A 16,044-nucleotide genomic window follows, 5' to 3' on the forward strand; every position below is an offset into this window, starting at 1 on the left:
TTTTAATATTGTTAGCTTTGAGTAACCAATATTTTACTCTGAACCTGTAGTTAAAATAACTGAAATTCATGTAGAAAAACATGTTTATGATTTTGAATCTAGAACTTGTTAGCTTAAATACCTACTCCCCAATTGAATAATTGTTTTTGTAACTTAAAAAAAAACCAACACTTTTTAATAACAGTTTTTGATAATGGGAAATATCTTAGGCACACAGCTATTACATTATAGCAGAACAGACTGCACCTCCCCCCTATTCTGCCAAGAATCTATGCTTCATAAATATCAATCCAGAACATTCAGAGGCATAGCCAATCTCAGAAAGAATGATCATATTTACAATTTCTGCTGTTCCTCTTTTCCTGTCTATGACTATTAAAAAGTATACACACACATGTATATATACAAATACTCTTTTAAGTAAACATTTTTAGGTTGCAGGAATATTTCACAAATTTTTCTGAATTGGCTTTTAGATTTGAATACATTGTTTTTTCTCAATTTTGTTAGACAGAAGATGAATTATAAATGAACTTTCCATTACGTTTCTTTGCCTTGAAGTTTGTCTCCTGAGTAATACATATCTTGTTGTTCAGGCCAGTAGTTCATGAACTGCAAAGAATAAAATCCACAGGATTCTGTCATCAGCAATGTTCTGTGAGCGTTTTCAGCTCGATTGTCGTAGTTGTTCAGACTTATATCATTTTGGGACAAACTTAATTCACAGCTGAAAATTAAATATGTTGCAAAACCTCTTGGAAACTCCCTGTTTATGTTAGGAAAAAATGGGGGGGGGGGATTTTATTTATTCTTTTAAAGGAATTCACCTTGGAAACAGCTGGACCACAGTCATGCAATAAGCTTAGTATCACTTTCTGGGTTAGATGGTATTGGTCTAAAGTTGACAATATTGGTTTTCTGTTTTGTTCAAAATGGGTGCTTTTTTTTCTGACTGCATATAAAATTAACATTGAAAGATTGTACATTAGTGATGGGCAAGAGAGGATTAAGCAATCAGGTTTTCTTATTTTCAGGAACACGTTTTTGCTCTAATTGGTGTTTTTATATAGCAGTGTGTCCTAATTTGATCAGCACACTATCCTCTCGTATCTGCGGGGATGTGAATTACAACTCATTCGAAGCCGCTTTGTGTTTCCGAAACTAAGAGTTATTTTTTAAATAAGGGGAAAAATTTGCTTTAAAAAAGTTTGCGATCTATCATTAGGTTTAGGAGTGATTTAAACAGATTTAACTATTCTGAAAATGGTGAATTATTTTCTGTGTAAAGAATATGTAAGTGGCATTATCCTTATTTGGTTGGGTCTTATAGTCCCAACCAAAGAAAAGAAATCTGTGTTTTGTAAGATACTTAAATGCAGTGACGTTTCTGAATGTGTGTGAGTGTGTGTGTATATATGTATGTGTGTGTGTGTGTGTGTATATATATGTATATATATATAATGCTTACATAGTACATGTGTTATATATACATTTATATAGTGTTTATGTGTATATATGTGCATACACATAAATTATATTTCTTCATAAGTTTAAATGATATCTCATTTGAAAATGGTAGGGACCTATAAGAAAATACTTTGGTAGACATTTGGAGTGGCGCTGTTTTTCAGTTCACCCTAAGATAGAACTGAGTAGGAAACATGTTTAGGGGGGAGGGGTAGAAGCAGTGACCCATTTTTAACATGGTTGAACACATTTTGGTTTTGTTGAAAGTAAATTTCAAGCATTTCCTGTTTTGTATGCTCACAGAGACCTCATGGGTCATGTACTATGACAGAAGAACACTGGCTGCTATTGAAGTGTGTGTGTGTGTGTGTGTGTGTGTGTGTGTGTGTGTGTGTATAAGGACAAACTCTAACTCAGTGCATCTTTAGTACTAGCTGTCCCTTGATTTCTTATAATCTGGAGCTAAGGAGATAGCCATGCAACTTCTGTATTATTTGAGCATTACACAATTTCATTTTCTCTAGTTAGAGATAAGAACTTTCAGAGGGACACACCTCTCCCCTTGTGATTGTCTAATATGCCAACTGCCTACTCACTAGAGGGCATCTGTGCATGTTTTAGGTGTAGGAAAAAGCTGCCTTTGGTGGCATTGACTATCCTGTCTTCTCGGGGAGTCTCCTCTTCAGGAAAGTCTCCTGCAAAATGGACAGACATTCCCCGAAGCCTGGCGCCCCACACTGCTTTTGTACGCAGTGCAGCATCTGGAAACAGGTAGTTTCGGAAACACAAAGCATCTTCGAATGAGTTGTAATTCACATCCCCGCAGATACGAGAGGATAGTGTGCTGATCAAATTAGGACACACTGCTATATAAAAACACCAATTAGAGCAAAAACGTGTTCCTGAAAATAAGAAAACCTGATTGCTTAATCCTCTCTTGCCCATCACTAATATACAATCTTTCAATGTTAATTTTATATGCAGTCAGAAAAAAAAAGCAACCATTTTGAATGAAAAGGAGCAACATTTTATTTATTTATATTTTTTGTCCTCACTCGAGGACACCCCTCCACTTTTCATTCGGATAGAGTGGGAGCAGAGAGAGGAAGAGAGAGAGAGAGAGAGAGAGAGAGAAACATCGACGTGGAAGGGACACATCGAGTGGCTGCCTCCCGCACAAGGGGATGAATCACAACCCAGGTCCGTGCCCTTGGCTGGAATCAAACCTGCGACTCACTGGTCCGCGTGCTGACGCTCCAAACTGAGCCAAACTGGCCAGGGCAAAAGAAGCTACATTTTAAAAGTGAAAGATTATATACTAGAGTGTCTCTAGACTGCAGTATTGTGTATGACTTTTGAAATTTTTCATTTACATTTGTCGGCATTTCTCAAACTTTCTATTGGAAAAATAAAAGGCATAAAAGTTCAAGGAATTAGCTTTATACTGTCATTTAGACGTCAGTCACTGGAAGGAAAGCTGCTGACAGACCATTCTGGGAAGAAACTTAGATTAGTGAGAATTATTTTTATCATTCTCTCATAAATTATAAATGTTCCTTTTATGTAAAGTGTATTACACATTATAAGAACATAACTACATAAAAAGAACTCACCAATTTGAGTCTCTGCAAAAAATGCAAGTATGACATTTAAAAAGTTTGTGAATATTCAAACTTAATATTATGGATGGACAGTGATTTTGCCGATAAATTATTAGAACTGTTCTTTATATTTTAGAAAGCGGTCAGTTATTATATACTGGGTGGTAGGATATATTCTCGCCCCCCCTCCTCCCCCGGTAACTAGAGCATGGGTATGAGACTTAATCATGCATGGTTAGTCTGATACCCATGCATGGAACTTGGAATCTTGAGGGATTGATACAAAGGTGTATTGGGTCAATTGGTGATTTTTCCAGGCAGAGACTGCAGAATCCAGGGTCTCATGGGGATAGCAGCATCATCTTACTGAACCATTCCTGTGGCAGCAACTTGACCAGTGTCATGGCTGCCTTCATTCCTGACCCAGCCTGGTTCTCCAGAACTCAGTAGATTCCATAGATAATCTGACACCCATCAGTATTAGTAATGATAGGCTAGTTTATGCTGCAGTAAAAAAATGCATATTTATCGAGACTTTTGCATCCAGGGTCCACCTCATGTCTCTTTGGATGCCTCGTAGCGCCCATTCAAAGGTCTTGCACATTGTAGGTGCTGATGTTTCTTTTCTAAACAGAAATTAATGACTTTTCTACTAATTAATTTTTCTTGTTTTGGATATGTCTATTAGGCAGTTAGCTGTGACTTTTGAGTTCATTCAGCAGAAGACATATTGAGTGTCCACTGTATGCCAGACACTGGTCTAGATGCTGGAGATGCAGACATGATAGAGATAGCTTTCCTTCCTTTACAAAGCTTCCGTTCTCATTGGAGGAAGACAGAACATAAACCTGTAAACCAATCAATAAGATAATATTGGGTATCGATAAGGGATGTGAAGATGATGAAATGGAATAATGTCATGGGGGAGAGGGTGTTGCTTTAGCTATGATAATCAGGGATAGATTTTGCACTAAGCAAAGCAGGTATGAAGAACTACAGAAGAGTATTCCTAGGCGAAGGAACCGTAAATGCAAATGTCCTGAGACAGACATGAGCTTATTTGGTGTGTGTGGTTAGAACCTAGTAAATGAGGGGCAAGTGGGAAGAGATAAGATTGAAGCATCTGGCAGGGGCCAGTCGTGTAGGACATTATGGACCACAGTAAAGATTTCTAGTAGGAAGCCTTTGTAGGATTTTAAGCAGGAAAGTGATGTAATGCAAATCGGCTTATGCTTTTGAAAGATCACTGTGGATGTTCTGTGCAAGCTGGACTTTAGGGAAGAAGCATGGAGGAAGAGGAATTGGTTAGGGGCCTGCTGCAATAGGCAGATTAAAGGTATTGCTCACTTGTCTGGAGTGGTAGCCATGGAGAAGTGGTTTCTACTGGCTGTTTTCAAGCACAGATGTTCTTCTGTAAGAGGCAGTACTAGCATGTGAGCCGCTTCAGCCTGTGCTTTCCAATGCACAGTTGCTGATGGGATTTAGAGTCTGTAATAGGCTATAGAGCAGGTTTGTGTATGATACTCATTGCTTATTGTGAAGGAGAGTATAAAACACCAGAAGGCATTCTCCTGTGTACAGGAGGGCCAGCATTGTGACCAGGACAGTATTGGGCTGAAACTTGCACCCAGGAATACTAAAAAGAGAACATACTGAGTGTTCTACTCTGCTTTGGAGATCTGCGTATTGTTATTGCCCTTCTCTAAAAGACAGACGTTGCACCTCAGCTGATGTGGCTCAGTGGGCTGAGCATCATCCCGGGGCACCGAGAGGTCGCCAGTTTGATTCCCGGTCAGTGCACATGCCTGGGTTGTGGGCTCCATCCCCAGGGGGAGGCACGCAGGAGGCAGCTGATTGATGTTTCTCTCTCTTATTAATGTTTCTCTCTCTCTCTCCCTTTCTCTTCCTCCTTCTCAAATCAATAAAGAAACATGTATTTTTAAAAAAAGATAAATATTGCTATCAGGAGTGGGTGATGGAAACACAAAAGTACATCACACAATGAATCAAGTCATAAAGCTTTAAATGTATGAAACATTCACTATGACCCTGAAAAAGTGTAAGTGTTGGGTGAATTAAATGAAGTAAAATTGGCATTAAGAGAGAAATGCCTTATTGTGGGCTCTCTCAGTTGCATTAATTTTATATTCTCAAGATTCTATAAAATAGATTTTATAATCAATCTAGGTTACTCTTTTATAAAAAAACAACCTTTAATCTCAACAAATTATTCACATACATTTCCATTACAATGACTGTTTAACTACAAATAAGCCTTTTATCTGTGGTCTGTTATCTAACATAGCCACTTTTGAGATACATAATTTAGAAGGATTTCCTAGCTAGCCAAGTTTTATATGTGTCACTTAATAGCAGAAATCAAACTATAACTAGAGAAATGAATTGAAATTAGATGGGGTTCTGGGAGTCCACGATATTGCCCTGAAGAAATACTCTATTTAGGGACAATATAAAAAGTTGTTTGTGTATTTGAACACTTATTTCCCCCCATTGATTTCTCCCCCAAGACTCTGAGATAGGGAAGCCTGTTTCTGAGATCCTCACTTGAAGAACGAGGTCAAGGACACATCACTGGCATGACCTTGTTTTAGATCTGTGGGATCTCTGACTTTTTTTTTTTTAGTAAAAACACAATTTGCCAGCCAGACTGGAAATGCTTTCTGTTTTTTTCATCAACAATCTTGGGCTCTCTCCCTGGAGGTCTTCTCTGTCAGACACTTTTTCTCTTTAACTCTGGTTCTTAGGTTCCTTATGTAAGTAAAGAACTAGTTAGGGACAAAGTCACTCTAGACAGAGGCTGTAATCGTGAGACCAGGCGGCAGCATTGTTTAGCTGATGGGCTTGTGTGGATGTGCGGGAAGGCGTGGTAATATGATCTAGTTCTGCAGCCCTGACCTGTTGTTCCAAAACAGCCTCCTTCCTCCTCCTCTTCGCGTCTGCATTCCAGCACCTCTCCTTCCATCTTTGTGGGTGTCAGGGCCCCTCACAGATTGATTTGACAGATGTGTAAGAAAGGAATGAAGCTCGCTCTAGCTAGAGCAACTTCTGCTGTTTATTCCCCCTCACAGATAGTTTTTTGAATACCCTTCTCCCCATCCTACTTGTATTATGGACAAATCATGGAGAACGTAACTGCTCTTGTCCAGCTCACTAAGAGAGTTTCCCGGGATTCAGATTGCCATCAGCCCATCAGGATGTCTTTCAGGTGTCTTCATCCCAAGTATTGCAGATACCTCAAACTAAAGATGTATAAAACTAAGATCACCGTCTCTGTTCTCTCCTCACCTCACCCCATCTCAGAAAACACCAACCCTTTGTCCTCCTTCAGTGGAAGGTAGCACCGTTCCTCCCTCCCCCAAATGGATGACGCCCAGTCCGCCTAGACTCTTGTATCTTTCTTATCTATTTCATGGAGTCCATCTCGTTTCTTTCCTAACCCTTCAATCTCTCTTTCCTCATTGTCGCTACCCCAGTTCAGGCTCTCATTATTTCTCCTCTGGATTTTGGAAACATCTGATGTTTTGCCTTTATTTTTATCCCAATTGTTTTGTTTATCCAGTGTTGTATATTAAATGAGACTCTGACCAATGAGGCCAATGAAATTTAAATCTCAGAGGTAGATGAAGATCATTATTTCTTATAAGCTCGGCAGGCTGTTGTAGTGTGTGGCGAGGAAGACAGGCCATATACAAGGTCTTCATGACCTTGGGCATCTGCTGCCACTTCTGCTTCTGACTTTATAATAAGTAACTACAAACTACTTGTGCTTCCTCTTACTTTCATGCTGTTGCATACCATCCCTTCTTTTTATGCCTTGGTCTGTGGGGGATTCGTGCATCAGAAATGTTCTGGAACTAAAGCACTGTTTCTGTGGAGTACCATATTATTTTATTCTCTATCTTGGTAGGTATTGAGTTGACTCATGAGAACCTCCAAAATTTGGGGCTTCTGTGCTTCTCTTTATCAACTCTCTTTTCCTTCTTGTTGTCCTCCTCACATCCACTCGCAAGTGCTAGCAATCTCTTATAATTAGGATGGTGTTATGTCAGAGTTTTTTGAAAAGCTTCTGTGTTCTGCCTGGAGGAAATCTGCCCCCGTGCTGTGCTATACCAGCCTTTACACATGAGATCCCCCCAAATGTAGGTCGTGTAGAAAGGTAGATGTGCAGTGTATAGAAGGCTTTTACATGTTGTATCTCAATTTGATCCTCACCACACCCCAGGGAGTAGACAGGGACCTATTACTTTTCCATTTTACAGATGTGGAGATGGAAGTTCATTGTATTTTTACCAACCTGACTTGTAGGGATACACTTGAGTCTCTACAGATTATATGTTGACAAAGTCCACAATGTACTGTGACCTGATTGAATTATGATTAGCTACTTACTACTAAAGGGGGTTGGGTGTAGTTTTTGTTCTTAGAAGCTTGTTGGTAAATCCATCATTTGAGCACACTTAATTGCAGAATAGTCACTCATTATTGTTTGTAAGCCTGATCACCTTGGAATTTTCCAGGCCCCATTTTTCACTTATGTAGTCCATCACCATCTTTTGGTCAGTTTGGTCCATGACACCTCTGTGAAAGAGAAGGGAAAATGTGTATGATTGGTTTTAGATGTTGATTTTTGAGGCCGGTACTGTGAGTTGCTTAAATTACCTGATTGAGTCTTGAAGATCCAAATGCATGTGTGGTTGGGCCTAATCCCAGTGCGAAAAGCAGTTCTCTTCAGTGAGAAGAAGGGAGAAGACTGCGAGTTCCTGTGTCGTGTCCATGCGTCATGTATACTAGCTCCTGTGACGGGCCACGGTGTTCCCCACGTCTTGTCTCCAATCTAGCAAGGCTCCTTGCTTTATTTATTTATTTCGGTCTAAAAGTGAGGTCCATCAGACTAGTTTATGAGACCATGGCTTTTATGAAAATAATCTTGCTCTTCTCGAGTTTAAAAACTAGAAGAAATTATAAACAATAAGTGACTGTTTTTGACTTCTGTCACTTTTGAACAGAGTCACACAATTAGAGCAAGTCGATGAGAATGAGGATTTCCCTTCTCCTGCCTAGAAGGAGCAAAAGATCGTTTTATTGAAAATAAATCTGTTGAGATGCATGTTGCTGGTATCTAATCAAGCTCTGGATTTGAGTTCAATCAGAGCTTTGATGAAAGAAAGGGGAACGGATACTTGAAAGAATGCTGTCCCATTCATAAAGCGCTTGCATGTTTTCAGTTTCCCAGTAAATGGAATAATGGCAGCACGCACTTTCCATCCAGGCATTTTCCACCGGGAGAATAATGCCCTTCCTGGTTTCTCAATGAATAATGCATTATTTCTGAAACTCAAGAGGCATTCCTTTCGTTTTCCTTTATGTTTAGCTTTCTTAGTGGTTTTCAAGCAAGGAAATTCAAGGACTGGTAATAAATGCTTTATTAACATTTTTACTTGAAGTTCAAATAGCTTCTTGGCTATTATCTCCTGATGTTTGAAATATTTTTTTTTCTCTCTCTCTAAGGAAAGCCTAAGGTGTATTTACTAGAAAATGAAGCACCTTGGACAACCTTCGAAGTGAATGGCCGTTTAAAACCAATACACATTTGTGTTTTAGAACAAAGTGCTTTAAGGGGGCACTTTACTTCTTTCTTTATTTTCATTTCTCTGCTGAAAAGGTTCAAAAAAGAAAGCTTACATTAAAAAAAACCTTGGGCTGTTTGGAGACTAAATCTTGTTTGTTTATATTTTGTGAAACTCATTCCTCGAGGCCAGTCCAAATCCACCACCCAAGTCCACCCAGGCCAGTGCCATTTAAATCTAAAGGTTCAAAAGCTCTTCTGGGATTACCTCTATTTGCTGTCTGTTCATTGTGTAGCCTGAGTGTACATGGGGGGGAGATGTAATGGGACATGGCAGTGTCTGCCGGTTCTCTCGGCTCATGTTCCGTCAGCGGAGGACCCCAGATCATCCTGGGGGAACACAGAGTAGATTTTAATGCTGTTTCACAACCATCATTCTCCCTGGGAGCCAGATAAGTGACTTCAGGAACTAAATAAGCTGGAATTAAAAATACAATATATATTTTCATTCCTTCTACAATTACAGTAAAATCTTAATGATTCAGAATAGTTGGGGAAGAAAGAAAACAAAATTGATCTAAATTTGTAAAACATAACATTTGGTTTAAAATAGTTAATTTTATTAATTTCAAGAAGTGGGAGTATAATAGTATTTTCTGAAGTGTGGACTCTGGATCTAGCCTGTAAAAGAAGAAACTCTGAGGTTTGTCTCCTGTCACTTTCCGGTACCATGGCCTTGAGCAAGTTATTTAGCTTTTCTGGGTCTCAGTTTCTTCACCTGCATGATGGGACAATACTTGCTATCTCACGGCTGTTGTGCAGATTAAATGAGTTCATATTTATAAAGCATATGAAAAATCACCATTTAAGTGATTGTTGAATAAAAATGAACATAAACAAACATCTTTTCATTAGACATTGCTATTTCCCAAGAGGCGCAGGCTACTGAGCAGATACTAACAATTTATTGTTGCTGTTGTTACTGCTAAAATATCCTGAGTGATTATTTTCTTAGCACTCACTTACTCCTTACAACAAATCTAATGAGACAAATATAGTCATTCCGTTTTTGCAGATGAGAAAAACTGAGGTATGAAAAGTAATTGGCTTAAGTTCACCCAGTTTATTTAATGACAAAACAAGGATTTGAACCTAGTCAATCTGAATCCAGAAACTGTGCCTTAACTACATATTAAAGGACATTTGTCATTGTCTTATCTTTTGCCCCAAAACAATCTCATGCTATTAAAAACCATACCTCTATAAGCATCAAAGTGTGTATCCTGAATGAAGTTCCTCATGTCTCAGTTGCTTGACAGCTCTGTTTTTCTCAAAGTAATCATCATCATCAGTGTCTCATACATACTCAATTTTAGTAGGGTCTGAATTAATGAGATTTTATTAAATTGATTATTTTATCATCACTAAAACTTTTCCTGATTATTTCAGAATACGAACATTTTATTTCAAATGGTGATCTGGTGGTTTTGAGTCTCAGTATTTTTATATTGAACTGAAATGATTTGACCTTATGTTTGCTTGCTTCATAATTATATATATATTTTTTCTCTTTTTTAAATCCTCCCACCCCTCTCCCTGTGCTCGTAGGTGCCTTTATCATCTGCTGGACTCCTGGACTGGTCTTGTTACTTCTTGATGTGTGCTGTCCACAGTGTGATGTTCTGGCCTATGAGAAATTCTTCCTTCTGCTTGCTGAGTTCAACTCTGCCATGAACCCCATCATCTACTCCTACCGTGACAAGGAGATGAGTGCCACCTTCAGACAGATCCTCTGCTGCCAGCGCAGCGAGAACACCAGTGGCCCCACGGAGGGCTCAGACCGCTCCGCTTCCTCCCTCAACCACACCATCCTGGCTGGCGTTCACAGCAATGACCACTCTGTGGTTTAGAAAGGAAACTCAGAGGAGAAGTCGGCCATCCTCTATTGAAGGATGGAGAGCCTCCCCCTACCCAAATGCCAGGGTGAGATGTGGGATGCGAGGAAAAAGAAACTCATGTACTTAAACACTAACCAATGACAGTATTTGTTCCTAGACCCAACAAGACTTGATACATGTTGAAAATTAGCTTATGTGACAACCCTCATCTGGATCCCTATTTCTTTTGAAAGTAGAAAGTGGAGCTCTTAGAATGGAATCCATAGACTCTGGAGTGTCCATTTAGATAGATACACTAACTAGACATCAAAAGATTTCATGTGCTTTGGTGCAAGTTGGAATAACTTCCGACTAATTGAATCCACAACTTCATTTACATACAGGCTTCCCTTTTTTTATTTTTAAAGGATACATTTCATTTAATAAACGTGTTTATGCCTATCAGTATGCTTGTGATGGATAAGACTATAGACTGTTTTTAAAATACCATAACTTCATTTTTTTCCTTATATAGGAAAACTGTAAATTAGAGTTATTTGTTTTTTTAGAAAGCATGCATGTAATGTATGTATGCAGTATACCTTACTTAAAATGATAAAAGGGTATTAATTTTAAATCTTCTAGGAAATAGGAGGACCTAGATGTCAAAGCCAGTATTTGTTTAGGTTATGAAACAAACAATGCTCTAATCACAATATTACCTTTTTATTGCAGTGTTGTAACACATATAAGACAGAAATGGGATGTAAGTTTATTACCAAAATAATATGTACTCTTAAAAAGTCATAGACGGTGAAGCTCAGTTATATTGTTGCCACATATTTATGATACCCAAGTACATTCTAATTATTAGTACATCGGAGCAATTTTTAAATAGCCTGTGTTTTTCTGTATTATGAAATAATACATAGTCATTGTAGAAAACTTGAAAAATTCAGAAATGTATAAAACAGAAAAAATAATTACTGATAATATCACAATCCAGAAGTAACCACCGTTAACAGCCCCCCCCCCACCCCCCGTGTATGCCTCTATGTATATTATATACCTTTTTATATAATTGGGATCATACTGTAAACAATTTTATAACCAGTTGTTGTTGTTGTTTTTTTCCACTACAGAATTGCCACAATTTCTTATGGCATTAAAAATTTTACAAAAACATAATTTTTAAGGCTATATAATGTTCCATTTAATGGATGCATTTCAGTTTATTTAACCATTTCCATATTGTTGACTACTTAGGTTATTTCTAATTTTCATTATTATAAATGATGTTGCAAAAATTTTGTGTACATAAGACTTTGTCCATATAATTGATTATTTACTTAGGCTATGTTCCCATGAAGGATTTTTTTTTTTAAATGTGAAATGTCTTTTTATGCTCATACCGTTTTATAAAAAGGGATTTCCTGCTTTGCACCTCATGGGTGACAATTGTGCGGAAAACCAGTTAAATTACCTTTTTACAAAGGAAGTTCAGTGCTTAGTTTAGAGTGACTTTTTTATATAACAAGATGGATTAGAAACAGTCAACTGTCACAAATATCCAGGATACCCTAATTACTCTGTCTAGCAATTCCAAATTTTGCTTGAGGGACCAGTTATTCAGCTCTTGGTAGCCACAACTATACTACAGAATTCAAGAAAATGCAAAGAAATCAAATATTCCAAGTAAACAGTGGATCTTTATATTAACTATCTTAGGACGCTTCTATAGCAAATTGATTGAGTGTTAGCATGTGACTGGATACTGTGTATTCTCTAAGAATCACCCCAGAGAGAATGCTACCACATCGGGTGATACTTGTTCAATTCATTGTTTAGGTAAACTAGTAATTGCACCATTTGTTGTTATAAGTAACCAATAAAGTCACAGTCATGAAGGTATGGGAAAGTCAGGCGTGGGTTTAAGAGAAAGATATGCAGAAGAATAGTCGTCTGGGGAGGAAGTCAGTGCATGGTCACCATTTGAACAGAGGGCTGACTTGTAAAGGGCCCAAAGTAAAAAGAATATGGGGAACCAGTTAGCAGAAAGGTGTTGGCACATACTTGATACAATATACAGAGCATTTTATATTGGAAGTAAAACAAATGAACTTGGGCTTTTAGTCATGTGCATGTGTTCCGAAGGAGATATGGACTATTTGAAATTAAAAACATACTAATTGGACCTTAATAAATCATTCTCAATCAGTGTTTGATAATGTGTGGTTCTGGTCCGTGCTATTTCTCTTGTTCAAGTCTTCAGCTTGCAACACATGGTGTCTTTTTGTGACCTCCTTTATTTTCCTGCCACAAGGACTTCTGAATGCTGAGGTGAAGTCACCAACATCTGCTTCCCCGGCTCAGAACTGCTGTTTTCAACCTGAGTAATAAGTCTTTCCAGTGTGCAATAGATGGTGGTGTATGTTTTATCCAAGGGCGATAACACCTTAGGACAGTGAGTTCCTTCAACGGTGTAACTGTTAGAGTAAGTTCCTTTTGGAAAAACTCTGATTTTATCAGACCTTTATGGTGGCTTATGAAAAACTCTCACTAGGGCTTTATAAAGTTACAGTGGTCTTTATGCGTATAGATTTAGTAACTAACAAGATAAAAATGATCGGTATCTTTCAGTTATATGCTAATTACATTCTTTCCAATATATTGCTAAGATGTTGGAAAAGGCATGTTTCATGAATGTTTGGAAGAGAATTCTGTACCTTTAAATTTAGGTGGATGTAAGATTTTAAGAAATCAAATGTCTTAGAACTTCACAGCTTAGCCACTGTTATCCATAGTTTCCCTTTCCATGGTTTCCATTCCCCGTGGTCAACCTCGGTATGAAAATATTAAATGGAAAAGTTCCCGAAATAATTCCCAAGTTTGAATTGCACGCTGTTCTGAGTAGCGTGATGGAATCTCGCGAGACCTGCTTGGTCCCCGGGATGTGAATCATCCCTTCCCGCGTCTCCACCGGAACAGCCCTGCTCCTGCCTGTTCATCACCTGGCGGCCGTCCTGGCTGTCGGAGGGCTGACGGTGGTGGGGTGGTGCTCAAGTCGCCCTTATTTTGCTTGTTAGTGGCCCCAAAGCGCAGGTTGGCTGTGAGTAGGCCAAAGAGGAGTGGGAACGTGCTTCCTTTAGGTGAAAAGATGGAAGTTTCAACGTAGTACAGAAACAGCGGTCTGCTGAGGTTGCGAGGACCCCCGGTAAGAACGAATCTCTGAAATACGGTGTTTTGACAGAGACCACATTCACATAACATTTTTTTTTTTTAATCCTCACCGGAGGACATTTTTTTCCATTTTTTGTTCAGATAGAGTGGGAAGGAGAGAGAGAGGAAGAGAGAGAGAGAGAGAAACATTGATGTGAAAGAGACATCAGGTGGTTGCCACCCGCATGACCCAACCAGGGCCGGGGACAAACTGCCACCGAGGTACGTGCCCTCAGCGGGAACCGAACCCAGGTCTCTCTGGACCGCAAGCCAACGCTCTAACCACTGAGCCAAACTGGCCAGGGCCACATAACTTTTATGACAGTATATTGTTAGAACTGTGCTATTATTTGTTGTTAAGCTGTTACTGTGCCTAATTTATACATTCAACTTTATCATGGGCAGGTATGTATAGAAAAAGACATAGTACGCACAGGGTTCAGTACTTTCCATGCTTTTAGACATCCACTGAGAAACTTAGAACATATCTCCCAATTAAAAACAATTTTTTTTTTCCTTTATTGATTTTTACAGAGAGAGGAAGTGAGAGGGAGAGAGAGACAGAAACATCAATGAGAGAACATCGACTGGCCGCCTTCTGCATGCCCCACACTGGAGATTGGGTCCACAACCTGCGCATGTGCTCTGACTGGGAATCCAACCGGTGACCTCTTGATGCATGGGTGGATGCCCAACCACTGAGCCACACCAACCAGACCATATCCCCCAATTTTTTTTTTTTTGTCCTCACCCGAGGACATTTTTTGTTTTTTGTTCAGATAGAGTGGGAGGGAGAGAGAGAGAGAAACATCGGCATGAAAGGGACGCATTGAGTGGTTGCCACCCACACGACCCAACCAGGGCCGGGGACAAACTGCAACTGAGGCACGTGCCCTTAGCGGGAACCGGACCCGGGTCTCTCTGGACCGCAGGCCGATGCTCTAACCGCTGAGCCAAACCGGCCAGGGCCATATCCCCAAATTTAAGAGAGGACTACTGTATTTATTACCTTTTTTTGTGTGTAGTAAGACAATAATTTCTAGATTCAGTTAACATTACACAATTAGTGAGTCTTCTCAGTTTTCCCATTATTTTTTCTAATTACTGCTTCAGGTTCCACTCTTCATCTCCTTTCTAATTTATTCCATTATTCTTTCAACTTCTGAAACATAATTGTGTGATATTTCTAGCCCTTCTTTTTAAACCCAGAGTGTGATTTGTGCTAGATAAAAACTGTAGAAACGTATTTATCAGAGCCCTTCAGACCAAGGTAAGCAGAACATTTGTATGTAAGGACCTTTGAAAACAATTTTTTTATTTTTTTAACACCAAGTGAACTTCACCTGATCCCAAACTCTCAGTAGGATTGGGCTTCTTTTGTGTGTTGGCATGGGTTTGGATTTAAGCACCAACTGAGAAAAGAAAGGTGTGTCACTAGGAGCCAGCTGGGCTCCAAAGCAGGGACCGTTCATTCTGTAGCATTCACCTGTACCTGTATAGTCTACATATAAAACTTTCTCATTCTTCCCTTAAATGTATAATGTTCATATTCACAGATTATTTACTACCAATCTGTTTAATGATGTGGCATGTAAAGACCATTTTTAAATCTAAAGGAGAGATTGGCTTGGCAAACGAAGACCCATTGGTTAAATCTACCTACTTTGGGATGTCCTATGTGCTAGGGATGGTTTTCACATTTCAAATGATTGAGGAAAAGAATATTTTGTGGTGTATGAAAATTATATAAAATTCAAATTTTAGCATCCATATGTAAAGTTTTAACCACACTCACTAGGTTATGTATGTTTTGTTTGTGACTTTTTTTTTTTACTACAATGGCAGAATTGAATAATAGCAACAGAGACTGTTTCTCAGTCTAAAATATTCACTATCTGACTTTTTATAGAAGTGTGCCAACCTCTGATTTAGAGAATTCCACTTTCAATCATGCCATCCTCATTTTACTGTATGTTTATTGGAAGAGGAAAGAGAAATTGGGCACACTGTGATCTCTTGCTCCCCAACATGCAGAGAAAATAATCACAAATGTATTTTTATAACACACATAATTTTTATTTTGAAACAATCTCAAACTTACAGAAAAGTTTGCTGAATTTATAGAACATCTTTATCTTGAACCATTTATAAGTTGCCAGCATGATGCCCCATGATCTTTGAATAATGTGTGATTCTTGCAGACAAGGACATTATCTTTCAACACCTCAGGGCAATCATCAAAATCAGGAAATTACCATGGATACATAAACTACCATTTGATTCACAGACCCCA

At 38.8% G+C, this 16,044-nt stretch overlaps 1 protein-coding gene across 4 annotated transcripts in view; it reads left to right on the forward strand.

Moving 5' to 3' along the window:
- LPAR1 (lysophosphatidic acid receptor 1) overlaps window positions 1-12,247 on the forward strand; it is a 122,955-nt gene extending 110,708 nt beyond the window's left edge. For all 4 annotated transcript variants that reach the window (XM_036260753.1, XM_036260754.1, XM_036260756.1 and 1 more), the window contains exon 4: window positions 10,264-12,247. In XM_036260753.1, coding sequence (XP_036116646.1) covers window positions 10,264-10,565 — 302 coding nt within the window. In that variant the 3' untranslated portion in view covers window positions 10,566-12,247. The remainder of the gene's footprint in view (window positions 1-10,263) is intronic.
- Window positions 12,248-16,044: the final 3,797 nt, after the last annotated feature.

This window comes from Molossus molossus, unplaced genomic scaffold (genome assembly GCF_014108415.1).
Source record: "Molossus molossus isolate mMolMol1 unplaced genomic scaffold, mMolMol1.p scaffold_m16_p_14, whole genome shotgun sequence".
In the NCBI taxonomy this organism is placed as follows: Eukaryota; Metazoa; Chordata; class Mammalia; order Chiroptera; family Molossidae; genus Molossus; species Molossus molossus.